Source organism: Pelophylax lessonae (assembly GCF_965119305.1).
Source record: "Pelophylax lessonae genome assembly, chromosome: 3".
Lineage (NCBI taxonomy): Eukaryota > Metazoa > Chordata > Amphibia > Anura > Ranidae > Pelophylax > Pelophylax lessonae.
In genome coordinates, this window is record NC_138770.1 from 570,041,028 (window position 1) to 570,059,418 (window position 18,391).

Sequence of the window (18,391 nt, forward strand, 5' to 3'; positions counted from 1 at the left end):
GGTTAGAGCTCGATCCACAATATACAATTCTACTGAATGAGAAAGTGAAAGGGGATAGAGCTTGTATTTATAGAGGATTTGCTAAAGAGCGAAAATACATTGTAAGTGGAATATGTATTTTTTTTCAACAAAACTTGATGAAAAAAGATATGTCTCTTTTTTTATTTTTTTAAAGCGGACCTACAGTCATTTTTTCATCTTTTCATCTATTAAATCCTTTGCCCTTGTGGTTTTAGCTTTGGATAGTAAAGCATTTTTTTTCCTGCCAGTAAATACCTTATACAGCCCACTTCCTCTTTCTTGTCTGGTAATTAGCCTAGGCTAATGCCATCATGCACAACTCTTTCTCTTTCTCACTCTCGAGAGAGTTTGCCAGCAAGGGAGAAAGGATGAGTCATAGCAGGGCTCGACGAACCCCAGGTCGCCATGGCAACCAGAAACCGGGTCCTGGCACCTGGGCTTCCGCCAGCCCACTTACCACTGGCACGCCTATTGCTATCACGTATGCTGCTAAAGTCTGCCATCTGTCCTGATGCCTAACACTTTATGCCCGAGCAGCAGATTCTGCAGCCAGCACAAGAAGCCTGAAAGCCGTACCGCTTGTCAGGCCAAATTATCTCTACTGGAGAGAAGAACGTCCGTACTGCCCCTCTAAGATGATGTCATTCCCAGGCCAGGGAGCTAAGGGCCCATGTACACGGGACGTTGTTAAAAGTCCCTTTGAATGCTGGAATTTTTAGGACGTTTGAAACGTCAGTTCGGTCGCGTTTGTACCTGCGTTTAGCGGGTGTTTGCGTTTAGAACCGTTCCAAAAGGTCAAAACAATGATTCCCCTTTAAAATGGAAAAACGCGAACGCGGGTCATCGCGTTCGGTCGCGTTTTTGCGTTTGAAACGCCGGGAAACACACGTTCGAACGCAAATAATTGCGTTCTAAAAAAATTCCCTGAACGCAACTGCCCGCAAACGACCGCAAAAGACCTGGTGTACATGGACAGATAAGATAAAATGTAGATGGGTTCAGGGGCTTCTAAAAAAAACGCCCATCTGCTCCTAAACGGCCATTTCCAGCATCCCGTGTACATGGAGCCTAAAGCTGCACGGGAGCGGACTGCGCCCTATGTGCAATCCTGGACTGGGTGCAAGAAGCCTGAAAACTGTACTACTTGTCAGGCAGAGCTATCTCCGAAAGTCTGTTCCAGCCCGCCCCTCTAAATTGATTTTCCCAAGCCAGAGAGATAGAGCAGCGGGGGCGTGGAAGTGGATTGTATTGGATATAAGGTACAGGAAATAAGTTGCTATGGTTACTGTTTCATGCAAAAAAATGCTCAGCTAGTGTTTATGGGGGTCACACTTTTCCTGCAAAAGACTTCAAGTCATATACAACCTAGAGCTCTGTTTAGTTCCTATGGAAGTCCTGGGCAGACTGAGCAAGATGCTAAAATTTCAGCATGTAGGATTTTTGTGGGTGCAGCAAACTCTATTGTGCCTCTGAAACATAAACCCAAATTGCCTGGATTTTAGGTATAGTTTATGATGTACAAAAAATGCTTAAGAATAGGGTGGCCCAGTTTGGCATTTTCACCCTGAGCACCAAATTACCTTGTCACAGCACTGCAGCAGAGCCAAAGTTTCTCTCCACACACTAGCACCCCCGTGCATCCTCCGCCCCCGGACGACGTCAACGTATGATAAAACGCGTAGGGAGGAGCGACGCGCGCTGACGTCAATGAATCCCACGAGTCCCGGAAGGACGGGTGACGTCAATGAATCCGAGTCCCGGAAGGACGGGTGACGTCAATGAATCCCACGAGTCCCGGAAGGACGGGTTATTGTGTGTGTAGGGCTGACACACATAATTTTAGGCATTTTACTATTCTTGTTAATGTAAGTACATTGCTACTTTTATGTAATACATTTTATACAAGTTATACTATGTGGCGCTTTTTATATTCTGTGTAACCTCCATGTTATGGAATTGAAGCGAGTGTGGAGCCCGATTGGAGGACCTATACGGATGGAACAAAGGCTTTTCTAGATTTGAAGTCACAAGCAATTGTTGACCTTTTGTAATGAGGGGTCAATAGGATTCGGTAAGGGCACTTTTCATCCATTGGTGACGGTATCTGATCACTCTTCATGGTGGTGGATGGTGTTCTCATCAATTTGAACAATCACTTTATGGGAATTTTGACATTACAATATTTGATTTGATTTGTGTTGTACATTCAGGCACTGATTAGCGCAAAGTGTAAGTTATTGCAGAAGAGACATACTATAGAAGTGTATTGTACAATAAAGAGCATGCCTCGTCTTCATTTTTTGCCTTCTACAGTAAAACCTTGAAATGCAAGAATAATTTGTTCCGGAAACGTGCTTGTAATCTAAAGCACTCGTATATCAAAGCAAATTTCCCCATAGGAAATAATGGAAACTCAGATTTTTCGTTCCACAACCATTAATTCATAGAAAAATGGTTGCAGCAATACAAAATACAGTATAAAGTGTACTGTAAAAATATAAATTAACCTGCACTTCAGGAGCTAAGGAGTATAAAAGAGAAGAGAGGCAGTTCACACTGCCGTGATCCGAAAGTCGGCATGACTTTGCCAGGAAAACCTCAGGGAATGTCTGGTTAATCTTCCTGTAATTTCGGATCCAAACCACATCAATTAAGATAAGGATCAAACTTGGAGGCAACTTCCATTAAAGTCCATGGGCACAAGTCAGATAGAAGTCGCCTTGGTAGTACAGGAACCTTCTCTAAAGTCGGAGCAACTTCAGTAGTGCTAATAAAGAAAGTTCTCATTGACAAATTACAATGACAAGTCATGCAACTTGGGGTCTCACAAGTCGGATCCCAAGTCAGGGCAGTGTAAACAGAGCCTTATACACATTGTGACATGAAACTTGTATTGCAAGACCTCGCTCATTTATCAAGTTAACATTTATCAAAAAAATGTTGCTCAACTTGTAAAACACTCGCAGACCAAGTTGCTCGCAATCCAAGGTTTTGCGCACACATGCAAAAGAAATGACTATCAAATATGAAGACAATCCATAAATAAAAATGGGGATTGGTCCCATCATATGGCCATATCATGCTCAAGCCCACCACTACGTCAAAGTACCCCATTGTCAGTGGGTCCTACACTATCCATAAAAAAAGATGAATCCAGCCCTTCTAACCCTTGGAGACAACACTCCTTGCTGGGAGAGATGTGCTAATGCACCACAAGGGACTCCTCCTATATCTACTTGATAGTAGACACTGATAGAGTACAGGGGTGTGTGTGTGTGTGTGAGAGTGAGTGAGTGAGTGAGTGAGTGAGTGAGTGAGTGAGTGAGTGAGTGAGTGAGTGTGTGTGTGTGTGTGTGTGTGTGTGTGTGTGTGTGTGTGTGTGTGTGTGTGTGTGTGTGTGTGTGTGTGTTCGTTCAACCTCAGAAGTCTGGTCAGACCGAATACATATTAAACAAGCAAAAAGTTGGGGGAGCAAACCCTGAACATGTATTTCTAAAGCTGGTGCAGCTATGAACCAAGCGACATGTATATTAAAAAAGAAATGACGATCAAATATGAAGACAATCCATAAATAAAAATGGGGATTTAGTCCCACCATATGGCCATATCGTGCTCAAGCCCACCACTACGTCAAAGTACCCCATTGTTTACTGTATTCCACTTTACCCACTTGCCTACAGGGCACTTTAACCCCCTTCCTGCCCAGGCCAAATTTTCAGCGTTGTCACACTTTAAATGTCATGCAACACTGTGCCCCCAAAAACATTTTGGGGCACAGTCGACCGTCCTGTCGGCACTGAGGGGGCTTCATTTTTAGGTAAGTACTTCATAATGAGCTAGTATGCGATGCATACTAGCTCATTATGCCTTTTTCTTTACAGGTTTTTTTTTTTTTTCACATTTTTTAAACGGGTTTACTTCCTCTTTAATACAAAAAGATACACCCCCTTTCCCCCTGTATATCCTGCTTACATAAAAGCAATAAATAGCATGCATAAAGCTAGTAGATACCGGACATCACTCCACGCAGCCTCCTCGCTCCGCTCAACTCGGCCCCTCTCGGTAGTCAGCGGCTGGATCCGGAAGCGCAGGTGGACGTGTCGGGTAAACACGGAGACGGTGTGCTCACGTTCTGACGCGTTTCATGCAGGAATTGAACTGTCACTTGATTGTTTTTTCTGTTCATTTAGTCCTGAGATTTACACAGCTCTGGCTCAGAGCAGAACTCTGTCTGGAGATCTGAGTGTTATCTACTGAATTTAAAGAGAAAACTCTTGTTGGGAGAAAAAAATCCCCTCTAGATGATCTACAGTAAGTACAGGATTTCAACAAACTTTGCAGGAGAGTCCTACCTGTTTTTCTCTGGGAAAAGACAGATGGGGAAATGTCTCACTCCCTGTGATTAGTGGATTGCAGTGTCGACTGCCTGGCGGGATCAGCTGACAACTGTCCCGTTTTTGACGGGACAGTCCCGCCAAATAGGACCTTGTCCCTGCTAATTTACACTCCCGGGACTTGTCCCGGCCAGTGAAGGCTATCTGACCTTTATTCCCTATATCTCATCTCCCTGCGCTGAGTCCAGCCGTCATGATCTTCTTCATGCTTAGGATGGCCGGCGGGAGCGCCCTGTGATTGGACGAACTGTGGCAGGGGGGGTGGCCTCTGTTCCTGTCCAATAGCGTGGGTACGGTTATGCCCCGCCCACAGTTTTTTTTTTTTTTTTTTCAAATGTTGGCAGCTATGCAAACACGCCTGAGCTCATCTCTACTGGCGCATATGTAGGTATCTGTGAAAGATCCACCGTCCAGCTGGTGATGGCTGCAGCACCCACAACTGATGTACCTACATCCAGGAAGGTGTGCGACGGGAATATGAACTATTCTGCATACTAGCACATTATGACCTAAACTGCCCGATGCCTATTTTATTTTATTTTTTTTAAATGCGGTTTACTACCACTTTAAGATTTACACACGCTTTATTCAAAAATGTAACAAAGAATCTCCAGCTATTACAGAAAACAGTGTCTGTATTATATAGAATACAATACCTGGGCGCTGATGAATCCATCATACACCCGGCCGTGCAGGTCCTGGGGGATCAATAGCGGGCACTGGCTCAGCATTGTACACTGTGTACTCCAGGATCCGTCCACTGACAGCACGGGATGGGTGGAGGGGACGATACATCCACACAGGTATACAGCAACACCAATATTTCCGGAAGCAGCGTGACACACACACAGAGCAGGCACGTGACCCGCTAACCAATCAGAGCGCGCCTTTCACAGACATCCCTCCCAATCCCAGCGCGGCTGCTCTCATTCAGAAATCGGCGCCTTCCTTCTTTTGCCGCTATGTTGGCGCTGCGGAAGGAAAGGCAGTATAGAATAGTTCTGACATGTTCTAATAGCGGTCGGTAGCAGATTCGAGGAGGGAGACACCGGGCACAGGTTTCCAATGTCAGGCGCACAGCTCGGTCATTAGCCGCTGGAAGTGTTACGGGAGCTCCCTTCTTATTACAGCTTTCCTCCACTAAAGATGGGAGAACTGAACACACAGGCCGCCCATACACCAATCATTTCCAGCAGGGTGAATGAAAGAACATGAGGCGCTCCGCTCACTGGATGTGGATGAGGGAATCCTCCCGCTGAGCCATTGTATTCTCATATTGGGGAAGACTTATCCACCATCAGAACAAACTGAAACGCAACCGCTGGCCTGGACTGCTATCAGCCCCAGTTCATGTGAACAGTAGCTTTGAAATTGTGCGACTTGATCGGAAATCGTATGATTTCAAAGCCGCATCTCAGTGCGTCTTCGGGTTCAACTTTGAAGACATACGTCTATTCAAGTCGCCAGTGGTGGCTGGTGCTCAATTTTTTTTTTTTGGGGGAGGGGGGTGGGGCGCAAACAGAAAAATGTAATAGGCATTGCTTTGCGGCAAAAAACGCTGTAAAAATTGCGTGACTTTGAGGTCGTGAAAGGGGCCTTCAGTAATTAAGGTATAGTGTGCCCCCTTTCAATGCACAGTGACCAGCGTGACCCCTTCAAAGCAGTGACCAGCGTGCCCCCTTCAATGCACAGTGACCAGCGTACATGCCCCCTTTCAATGCAGTGACTAGCATACATGCCCCCTTTCAATGCAGTGACTAGCATACATGCCCCCTTTCAATGCAGTGGCTAGCGTACATGCCCCCTTCAATGCAGTGACCTGCGTACATGCCCCTTTCAATGCAGTGACCAGCGTACAAGCCCCCTTTCAATGCAGTGACCGTCGTACAAGCCCCCTTTCAATGTAGTGACCGGCGTACAAGCCCCCTTTCAATGTAGTGACCGGCGTACAAGCCCCCTTTCAATGCAGTGATCGGCGTACATGCCCCCTTTCAATGCAGTGACCAGCGTACATGCCCCTTTCAATGCAGTGACCAGCGTACATGCCCCTTTCAATGCAGTGACCAGCGTACATGCCCCTTTCAATGCAGTGACCAGCGTACATGCCCCCTTTCAATGCAGTGACCAGCGTACATGCCCCCTTTCAATGCAGTGACCAGCGTACATGCCCCCTTCAATGTAGTGAACAGCGTAAATGCCCCCTTTCAATGCAGTAGCCAGCGTACATGCCCCCTTCAATGTAGTGACCAGCATACATGCCCCCTTCAATGCAGAGACCAGCGTGCGTGTGTGCCCCCTTCAATGCAGTGTGCCCCCCCCAGACCAGTGCACTTACCTGGAGCAGCCGCGGCGGTGCCTTCTCCTCAGTGTCCCGGCGGCCGGCTTCTCTTCAATCCCCTGGCGTCTCCACGAATCCTCCCGCTCCCGCCTCCTCCTCGGCCAATGGCATGGGGTTTGCCTTGCAGCCAATCAGGAAGCGCTTATCGGACGCGCTCCCTGATTGGCCAAGAGGAGGATCCGTGTGACAATATTGAATTTTCATTCGCTATTGTCACACAATGGGTGGGTTTGGGACGCACTGCTCTGCGCCCCGGGTCCACCCTATGCATCGCCCTATTAGAGCCTCTGGCTCTAATCAGGGGATGCAAAAAAAAAAAAAAGCCCCATTGAACTCCAGGCGCCCCTGCATGCAGATTAGGGGGCCGGACGCATGGATAGGGGGGGCTGCGCCCCCAACGCACCGGCCGCCACTGCAAGTCACACTCAAAAGTAATGCAAGTCCTACTTTTATACCGCAAAGTCGGGATTGCACCGATTTGAACAATGCGATTGCCGGCAATGGGATGTGACTAAGGTTTGCCACTCCATCCCTTTAAAACCAAACATTTATTAACCACTTTAATACAGGGCAGTTACACCCCCTTCCTGCCCAGGCCAATTGTCAGCTTTTAGCACTGTTGCATTTTGAATGACAATTGCGCAGTCATGCAACACTGTACTTAAACCAAATGTGTTATTTCTCCAGTCGTCTGTCCAGGACAGCACATGAAATATAGGCTCCACCTCCGGAGACAGGAAACACAAAGGATCAGGTGAATAAAGGGGCGGACACCCACCATCTTCCCCAGTCTTTTGTGTTTCCTCCCCGGAGGAAGAGGCAGGTGTGGAGCTCTGCTTTACCTGTCCTGATCATAGAGGGAGGTCAGCGATGGGGGCCCCCGGTGGCCGACGAGGCTGTATCCGGCGCATCTCCTCCTGGAGCCCGGGGAGGGCTATGTCCACTGCCCGCAGCGATGTTCCGAGGGCTTCCGACAGGCAGTGGGCGCCTGCGCAGGCCTCGAGTTCCGGCCTTTGGAGTGCATCGGAGGAGGGCGGGGCTTCCAGCGCATCACTTCCGGTTCCGGCTCTCACAGCGGTGATGACGCCGGAGCCATGGCGGTTTATTTAAACTGCTGAAACCGCTGCAGGTCGGCGAGGCTTCCCTGTGTAAGAACGCAGCGGCGGGATGTTACAGGAGGAAGAGGCCTCTCTCATGGAGACTGCAGGACCCAGCGGTGGTGGCGCCATCCCAGCCCAGGTAGGTGTCACAGGGGTAGGCTACCTACTAGGCTGGGAGAGGGGGGGGTGAGTACAGGGGCCCTCAGAATGCTGTGATTCCCCTGTTTGTTTTACCCTCCCCCCCCCTCAAAGCTGAGTCTGGGCTAATGAACCTAGGAACTCTGGCTTAGCTTCTCTGGCAGGGGGAGGGGGTGGCTATTGTAGTTTATCCCCCCTCCTTGTTTTTTTCTGTTAAGGGTCTCACTATTTCCTTGTTTTTCCCTCTTCTCGTCTTCAGAGAAACCTTCAGGGAAGAAAAGATGCCCGGCCTGTGCTGCTAAGTTTAAGGAGGGCTGGAGTAAACCCCTTTGTAAACCCTGTATAGACAAATTGGTCTATAAGGAGTCAACAGGGGCATGCAAGGAGTTAATCGCAGGAGTCCAAAAGGAGATGAAAGCGATTAAATCTATGCTGACTAACATAGAGACCCCTAAACAGCCAGCAGAAGCCCCCCTAGTTTCAGCCCCAGAGGAGGGTGTAGAAACAGAGGCAGAGGACTCAGATTCCCTTGAAGAGCTTAGTGAGGCAGCTTCTTCCAGGGAGGTCCTTGAGTTAGGGATTAAATCGCCTAGGTATAAGTTATCACTGGAGGAAGTGGATGCTTTACTAGGAGTGATTTATGAGACCTTAGAAATTAAGGAAGAGCAGGTCTCTCTGTCCCTACATGACAAAACGTACCAAACCCTGAAAGAAACTCAGTCTAGGATATTTCTGGTACATGACACCTTGTCGGACTCCATTAAAAAGGAGTGGGTGGAGCCTGAAAAGAAGCTGTTTTTCCCAAAGAGCTTAAAGAGGAGGTTTCCCTTTAACGAGGACCCCTCTTGTATTTGGAACAAGGTTCCCAAGCTGGATGCGGCCTTCTCACAATGCGCCAAATCTATGGACCTGGCCTTTGAGGATATGGGTGTCCTTAAAGAGCCTATGGATAAGAGAATAGAGGTTCTCCTTAAAAGGTCATGGGAGGCAGTTATGGCTAACCTAAAACCAGCTATGGCCACAACAGTGGTGGCCAGAAATCTGGAGGTTTGGCTGGACCAACTTAAAGCCCATCTGGAAGGAGGGACTTCCCGTAAAGAAATTCTGGATTCCCTTCCTATGCTGTCAAAAGCTGCCGGGTATATGGCAGATGCTTCGGCAGAATCGGTCAAGTTGTCCGCCAGAACTGCAGCCCTGGTGAACTCTTCACGTAGGGCCTTGTGGTTGAAGTCATGGTCAGGGAACTTAGCGTCCAAGACGAAGCTTTGTGGTATCCCCTTTGAAGGGGACCTCTTATTCGGCCCAGACCTAGAGAAGGTCCTGGACCGAACAGCTGACAGGAAGAAAGCTTTTCCGTCAAAGCCCAAGAAAGCTCCAGAGCAACATTTTTTTTGTCCCCAAAGACCACAAGGGCAAACTTCCAAAATGCCAGCCACTAAAAAGCAGTGGGGGAGAGGACAACAAAAGAAGGGTATTCTCTTTTCCTCTCCTAAAGAAACCTCTAAACCCCAATGACCGGGTCCCGGTGGGGGGAAGGTTGGGTCAATTCCTCCCACAGTGGGAAAGCGTGACCCAAAACGGGTTCATATTGAGGATTATCAAGGAAGGTTATCAGATTCAGTTCCAGGGTATTCCACCCGCGAGAACAGTTCTGACCTCCTCTCCCAAAGATCCCCTAAAGGCGTCGGCACTGTTGTCGCAAATTGGCGACCTTGTGGACCAGAAAGTTCTTGTTCCAGTGCCCTAAGAAGAAACAAACATGGGTTTCTACTCGCACATCTTTGTGGTGAAAAAGCCATCGGGGAATTTTCGGCTAATCCTGAACCTAAAACCTCTGAACAGATGGGTGACCTACAAGAAATTCCGGATGGAAACCATCTTTATGGTGAAAGCCATGCTCCCCCCAAATTGCTTTATGGCTTCCCTGGATCTAAGGGATGCCTATCTTCATATCCCGATTCACAAGAAGTCTCAAAAACTTTTAAGAATAGCGATAAGATGGGGGAGTGCTGTTCGCCATCTGCAGTTCAGAGCCCTGCCATTCGGACTGAGTTCTTCTCCCAGGATTTTCACCAAAGTCCTGGCAGAAGCACTGGCTCCCTTAAGACTAAGGGGAATCTCGGTCATTCCGTATCTGGACGACCTTTTATTTTTTGCCCATTCCTTTCCCCAGTTACAGGAAGACTTGCGGGTAGCCACCCGGTTCTTGGAGGACCTGGGTTGGTTAATCAACAAGGACAAATGCAACCTGATCCCAACACAAGAGTTGTGCTATCTGGGGTACAGGATAAATTCAGTAGAGCAGAAAGTTTTTCTCACTCTAGAAAAGGGGGAAAAAGGTAAAGGCGACAGCAGCCGCCCTGCAATCCAACATGTCACTGTCCATCAGGACAGCTATGTCAGGCCTAGGGTTCCTCGCGGCAACAATCCCAGCTGTTCCTTGGGCAAGGGCCCACTTTCGGTGTCTCCAGGCCAACATCCTGAGAGTTTGGGACGGGAGACAACAATCCCTGGACAAGACCATCCATTTATCTCCAAAAGCCAAGCAATCGCTCTGGTGGTGGAGAAAAGCAGAGAACCTCTGGGGGGGCCTTCAGTGGTCCTTCCCAGTATCCGTCCGGATAACTACGGACGCCAGTACCTGGGGCTGGGGAGCCCATTGGGGAACGGGGATGGCACAGGGAGCATGGTCCAGAAGGGAATCTCGGGAATCAGCCAATTGGAGAGAACTGCGGGCAATCTGGGAAGCCCTAAGAGTGTTCTCCAAAGACCTGAACGGACACCATGTACAAGTCCTATCGGACAACGTGGTGGCGGTCGCTTATGTCAACAAACAAGGAGGGACACGTGCCCGTCCCTGATGCAGCTGACAGCGAACCTTTTTTCCTGGGCAGAAGTAAACCTGAGCTCTATTTCCGCAGTCCACCTAAGGGGTGTGGACAAAGAGATGGCAGACTTTCTAAGTCGCCATCGGGTATCGGAAGCAGAGTGGTCCCTAAACAGGGAAGTCTTCCAGTTGGTGACCCAGAGATGGGGCTTTCCAGACATAGATCTGTTCGCCAGCCGAACGAATAACCAAGTACCAAGGTACTTTTCCCTAGAGAAAGGCGGAGGAGCCATAGGGCTGGATGCCTTAGCTCAGGAGTGGACATCTCAGCTGAGTTATGCCTTTCCCCCGTTCAAGTTGATTCCTCTCGTTTTAAGGAAGTTCATCCAGGAGGATACCACCTTAATCCTGATAGCCCCGTTTTGGCCAAACAGGCCTTGGTTTTCATCTTTGTGGTGTCTAGCAGTAGGTCCCCCCCTCATGTTCCCAGAGAGGGAAGACCTGCTATCCCAGGGGCCGATACAACTGCCAAAGATTCAGAGAATGAAGTTGGCAGCCTGGTATCTGAAGAAAGTCTTTTGAAGTCAAAAGGACTTTCAGATAAGGTGATCCGCACAATTCTTTCTAGTAGAAAGAAGGTCACCCAGGCAATTTATTTTAAGTTTTGGAAAATTTTTTGTTCTTGGCTAAAAACCGATAACAGGGAGGTCGGTATTCCAGCCATTCTTGAAGGTTCTTCAAGGGATTATCCAGAATCAGACCAGTTCCATTTAAGGTTCTTCCTAAATGGGACTTGTCAATAGTACTACAGGGTTGTATAAAACTTTCGCAGGACGTAGACCTGTCGTTAAAGTATATTACCCTTAAGACAGCCTTTCTGGTAGCAATTTCTACAGCCAGCCAGCCGCATTAGTGAGCTTCAGGCGCTTTCAGTTAGGGAACCTTTTCTTCAAATCTTTGAAGACAGGTTGGTCGTACGTACAGATCCAGGATTCCTACCTAAAGTGGCTTCCAGGTTCCACAGGGCCCAAGAAATGGTGTTACCATCCTTCTGCTCCTCCCCTTCCAATCCAAGGGAAGCAGAGTTTCATCTTTTAGATGTCAGGGCCTGTGTGTTAAGCTATCTAGAGTTGTCTAAGAGCTTTAGAAAATCCAATGCTTTATTTGTAGTGCATTCAGGGAAAAATAAGGGGCAGCAGGCTTCAAAGAATACTATAGCCAGGTGGATTAAACAGGCGATAGTAGAAGCTTATAGAAGTTTAGATAAGGAGTGCCCTTTTTCTCTGTTAGCCCACTCCACGAGGGCATTATCTGCTTCTTGGGCGGAGCGGGCTGGGGCGACACCAGAACAAATTTGCAAAGCAGCCACCTGGTCTAGCTTCTCGACATTCATCAAGCACTACAGACTGGACCTTCTCTATGCGCAAGATCAATCGTTTGGAAGGAAGGTCCTCCAGGCGGTAGTCCCACCCTAATCTGGTAAGTTCTCGTTGATCTCTCCTGTGCTGTCCTGGACAGACGACTGGAGAAAAACCAGAGTTAGACTTACCGGTAACTCTGTTTCTAGGAGTCATCCAGGACAGCAGGGATTCCCTCCCTATAATGCTGTTTTAACCATGGGCGAGTGTTTTTTTGTCTTGTTGCAGATGCCATGTCCGGGGAGTTCTCGGATAAAGACTGGGGAAGATGGTGGGTGTCCGCCCCTTTATTCACCTGATCCTTTGTGTTTCCTGTCTCCGGAGGTGGGGCCTATATCTCCTGTGCTGTCCTGGACGACTCCTAGAAACAGAGCTACCGGTTAGTCTAACTCTGTTTTTTTTCCCACAAATAGAACTTTCTTTTGGTGGTATTTGATCACCGCAAGGGTTTTTCTTTTTTGGTACACAAATAAAAAAAGACCGAAAAGTAAAAAAAAAAAAAAAAAGTGTAGCACCCTACAAGGTAGGTGGTAGGTAAAGTATAGTGGGCCTTGTCTGCTTACATCAGGGCCATGATTTTCAGCTGGGCTGTCATGTCTCCCAGGTGTGGCTGTTGAGACTGGGGAGTCTCCCCACTGTACTTAATGAGAGGGTTATCATTGGGCAGTGGAGGAAACCCAGCTGATGGTTCACTCAGGCCTGTATCTACCCCAGCAAGGCAGATTCTGCCGCAAAGCATTCTTGGAGTAGGTATAAGTTTGAGGGGAGCGCATGACGTGGCGTCTTTGGTGGGAAGCAGAGTCCCGGGAAGGAGAGTATGGTTGTCTCTCCTCCTGTCAGAGGGATCGGGTGTCCCGGGCGGCTTGCCTGAAGGGACAGAGGGCTGAGCTGCAGAGAGGATCCAGTGTGCCGAGGACCAGCGGAGCTGATGGGGGTCCAGTTTCAGGAAAGCATTCCCAGTTCGTGAGTACTGCAAACTGCCCCTGGGTGTCTGCCAAGTGAGAGGGGACCACTCCAGAGAAGGTCAATGGGATCCAGGAGTTAGCTAGCTGGTGCAGGAAGCAAAGGGGATGCCAGTGTTGACCCTGAAGTGTAGCGGGAGTGCCAGAGTTTGGGCCCTGAAGTGTACTAGTGGGTGCCAGTGTGTGGACCCTGAAGAGTAAAGGGGGTGCCAGTGTGTGGACCCTGAAGTGTAAAGAGGGTGCCAGCAGTTGGGCCCTGAAGTGTTGAGAGTTGCAGAAGCAGTTTACAGAAGCTACCTCAGTCAGGGAGGACTGGAGGGAGCAGTGTTCAGGACTTTTGAGCTACCCAGAGTGTCAGAAGTCAGTACAGTCCAGGACTTTGGAGCTAACCAGAGTGTCAGACGTCAAGTACAGTACAGCAAGTCAGTGTTTTTCAAGCGCCAGCAAGCGTTGGTCAGCCCCCAGCCGGCGTCAAGACAGCGCTGAAAGGCATTTTTCTTCAAGTGTCCCATTTTGTACCTAGTTAAGCCAGAGGAGTATCCCACTCATTCCCTTCTCCCATCCCTAATATAAAATTAACAAAACAAAAAAGTTTTTTTTTGCTGCACTGATAGATGGCACTGGTGGGCAGCATTGATAGGGAGGGCACCACTGGCAGGCTCCCTTAGCCCTGATTGCCATCCCTGGTGGTTCTAGTGGCACCCCACCCCCAGGGTCTGCACTGGTAATCAATGCTCTGATTACCAGCACAGACATCCCCCCCGTGAGGAGAGCCGCGGATCGGCTCTCACTGAGGAAAGCCGATCAACGGCTATTCTTATTTTTCTATGTGACCAGCCCTGATTGGACACAGCTGGTCACATGGTAAAGAGCCTATGTCAGAGTGACTCGCCGCTGAGCTGCAGAGGATCCAGAGTGCTGACAAGTGGAGCTGCTGGCAGAATCATCATGGGAAAAACAGTATCGTGAGTACCAGGAGATCTGCCTAGAAAAGGGGACCACTCCAGAGAAGTCATGGGATCAAGGAGCTAGCTCACACAGGGAGTGTATCAGTGAAAGGGGGTGCCGTGTAGTTGACCCTGAAGATTAGGAACAAAGGGGGTGCCAGGAAGGGCCCTGAAGTTGTTCTGCAGTACAGTACAGTTTACCTCAGAAAGTTCATTCAGCAGGCGCATGCGCGGTAGCTCCCAAGATGGCCGCTTAGGACCGGAGCTCCGCGCCATCCCGGCACTGTCTCCCGCCCAGCGCGGTGAAGCGGCACACTAGCAGACCCAAATCGGGGTCCGCACCTCCACCGGACCCGCGGGAAACGATCCATGCGGGCCGATCGGGTCAGAAGAAGCCTAACAGAGATCTTTACCTCAGGCTTTCCGGCGGCCGAGCATTCCAATATGGCGGACCCGTCCCCGCAGCGTGAGGAGATGGAGGAGGGGGACTCCGCTCAGCCACACTCGGACACTCAGACTAGAGGACACTGCCTAACTAATCCTCAGGGACCTGTGAGTAACCCCCTGCTTCTGACTCCCTCTCCAGCCTCCACTGAGTCCCTCCTGAGCAGGGTGCTGGGGGATTTCTCCCCTGCCTGCTATACACCAATAACCACCATCAGACCCCCTGCCACAGAGGGATCCGGAGGGCTCTCCCACTCAGATTATGAGGATCTTCTCCTCAAAATGTCCATCATGATGGAGAGGGGTATGTCACAAATTGCTGACAAAATTACCTCAAACTTAAAAGTGGATTTTCAAAACCTGGGGGACAGGATGGAAGCCATGGAGAATAAAATTGACAGGACAGTGACAAAAACTAACCAGCACACTACCCTTATACAATCACTTCAGGATCAGCTGGACTCGGCCCTCCTTAAGGTGGAAGACCTTGAAAACAGGTCTCGCAGGTACAATTTTAGACTGAGGGGTCTGCCGGAATCGATTGCGGATGTCCAGACCGCTGTGCAGGGGCTCATTAAGGATCTTATCCCTGATATACCAGCACACAAACTTGAACTTGACAGAGCGCACAGAGCACTGGGTCCCCCAAGGCGGGACGGTAATCCGAGGGACATAGTGGTCAAACCCCACTTCTATATGATAAAGGAAGAAATTGTCAGCAGAGCCAGGAAGGTTCCAAATCTTACTTGTCAGGGCCACGCAGTCCAGGTTTTCACTGATCTAGCCCCCTCTACAATACAACGGCGGAGAACATTGAAGCCACTTCTTTCCATTCTGTCACAGAAGGAGCTTAAATATTGGTGGGCTTTCCCCTTCGCCCTCAAATTCACTTACAGGAATAAGACCTATACTTTTTCCAGCTTCACGGAGGGAGAAAGGCTACTTCAGCATCTGCAACTACTGCCACAGCCCCCGGATCACCCGGCATCCTCCTCCGGATCAGGCCCGTCAAAACGCCCTAACCCATCAAGCCCCATTGCTCCCCTTTGGAATGGATCCAAATTTAAGCGCTCTAAAGATGGTAAACCTCTCTGATCGTCGCCGCGGAAGCTTTTAGCAAGAGTTCCTTCTCAGTGGAGTTCCTCCTCATGTGTCTGTCTCCATCCTCCTGGTTCGAGATTGATGTCTATGGAATTTCATGGATTTTCCTTTTTCTCTTCAGACTAGACCCTGTTGGACTGGCCTTCAGACGTTCCGTTTACTTTTTGGCTTTTGTCTGCAAGTACTGCACCCCCCTTTTTTTTTTTTTTGGATGCCTGCTGTTTTTGTTTCAGCCCCTTGCGCGGGTCCCCCCTCTGCGGGGGGGGGCCCTGATCGAGGCAATTCGCAGCCGGTACATGAGCCTACTACCAATTTATGTACTCAGCAGTGGACTCTGACGCCACTCTTGGGGACCCTTCCGGCTGAGTAGATGGGGGGTAGCGGAGTCCCTGAGGTTTGTGTGTTTATTGCAGTCAATTATTTTTGCATGCTTTACCACATTTGTTTGTTTTATCTCTACAGCATTTTTTTCTATGGGGCGGGAGCCCTGCCGGAGTGGTCGGATGACGCCTCCACCAGTCACGGGAGAGGATTTCGGTTTTCTCGCGTGACTCTCTCCAGCCCCCCTTTCCGGGAGGCTGGAACCCCGTACTTAACCTTGTCGGGTTGGTGTGGACCTCAACCCGGCATTGGATGTCCTTTTTGGACGCAGGTCCACTCTCTCTCCCTTTCTCTCCTCTTTCCCATTTTCCCCAGTTCCTCTTTCTTACTGCCTCTCTTCTTTTCTCACAGCTGGTCTCCGGGAGGATATCACATACCACTTCAGCTCTACAATGGATCCTCATGCAATATCGACTCTGCACTCCAGATATATTGTCTAGGAACGGGGTGAGTGAAAAGATTCTTCAGATGCACCAACACTGCCTGCCTCATGTCTCTTTCTAAAACCATGGCCCCATACCTCAAAATAGCTTCCCACAATACCCAAGGTCTCAACTCTCCCATGAAGCGAAGGAAGGCATTTCAGGACTTTCACCGCAGGGGGATAGAGGTCTTAATGATCCAGGAAACTCACTTTCCCCGATCTTACTGTCCCTCGTTTATACACGCTAAGTACCCCAATTTTTTTTTTAGCTAATGCAGAGGACAAAACGCGGGGAGTAGCTATCCTTTTTGCTAAATCTTGTAATTTCACCCCCCACTATGAACTACGGGATCCCGGGGGGCGATTCATCCTTGTTAAAGGGACCATAGGGGGACTATTGTATACTTTTGTCTCCTACTACGCGCCTAATCAGAATCAGACACACTTCTTCCAGAATATGTTTAGCCGGATTATGCCACAACTAGAGGGCCACGTAATTTTTGGGGGGGACTCCAACACGGCTTTTGATTATGGCTTAGACAAATCCAAACCACCGGGTTCTCAAACGGTCAAACCACCCAAACGTAGTTCACAGATTGCCAAATTGATCAATCAAATGGGATTGGTGGACAGCTGGAGGGAATTACACCCAACCTCGAAAGATTACACACACTTCTCTCATCCACACCAGACCTTTGCTCGCATAGACCATGTTCTGGTCTCTCAGGCCTTGATCCCCTCACTGGTTATGGCATCTATCAAAGATGTGGTCTGGTCGGACCACTCGATGGTGATAATTAAGATTGCTGGATCCTGCGCCCCTAAGGGCCCATATCACTGGAGACTTAATGAGTCCATTCTTAGCGACCCATGTCGAGTGACGGAAGTTGAACGCGCAATTTCGGAATATTTTTCTTTGAACGACCTAGATGGGATCTCTCCTGAAACCCTCTGGGCAGCTCATAAATCGACCATTAGGGGGAAACTGATACAGATTTCGTCCAATATCAAAAGGGAATGGAAGGCTCACCTATTGAGCCTGGAAAAGGACTTTGCGGCTTTAAGTGCCGAACACAAACGTAAACCTTCCAGGGCGTCTCTGAGGGCTCTCGACGCAACCAGGGCTGACCTCAATATGGCTCTGACCAGCTCGGCTGAGAAGCACATTAGATGGCAGGGAGCTAAATTCTACCATCAGAGGGATAAAATAGGGACACTACTTGCCCTGAAACTTAGACCCAGGATGAGACTCCACGCAATGCCCAAAATGTCCATCGGGGGGGGAGGTAAAACCCAGAACCCAATACGCATATTGCAGGGATTTGCAACCTACTTTCAAAACCTTTATAGCGATGCCCGCTCCGACAAGTCACAAGCGTTACATTCCTTTCTAGACAACTTGCCTATCCCTAGTATATCTAAACAACATAAGGAGGTCATGGAAGCACACTTCTCTGAAGCGGAGATTAGAGGAGTGATTAAAGACCTTAAATTGGGTTTTGCACCGGGACCAGATGGTTTCCCTAACATTTACTACAAGACATTCTCTGAGTTGCTCTCCCCCTACTTAACTAGGTACTTTAACAACCTTAAAGAAGGTAGTCCGGTCGACAAGCAAAACAATCAGGCTTTCATCTCAGTAATACCTAAGCCAGATAAGGACCCAGGAGAAGTTAGCAACTATAGGCCCATCTCGCTTATAAATAATGATTTAAAGATACTTACCAAACTACTGGCGAATAGGTTAGCGTCCTTTATTAATCTGTACGTTCATAAGGATCAGGTAGGCTTTATCCCGGGTAGACAGGGCCCTGACCAAGTAAGGCGGGCGATCGACATCATCTCTATACTACAGTCGGGATGGGCTGGGGGGGATCCGCAGGAAGGATTACTTCT

At 49.0% G+C, this 18,391-nt stretch overlaps 1 protein-coding gene across 1 annotated transcript in view; it reads right to left on the reverse strand.

The window, feature by feature from the left end:
- Positions 1–5,248, reverse strand: part of FANCL (FA complementation group L) — a 158,573-nt gene extending 153,325 nt beyond the window's left edge. Inside the window, exon 1 of the mRNA XM_082251229.1 lies at positions 5,072–5,248. Within this exon, the coding sequence (XP_082107355.1) occupies positions 5,072–5,146 (75 nt within the window). The 5' untranslated portion in view covers positions 5,147–5,248. The remainder of the gene's footprint in view (positions 1–5,071) is intronic.
- Between the last annotated feature and the right edge of the window lie 13,143 nt (positions 5,249–18,391).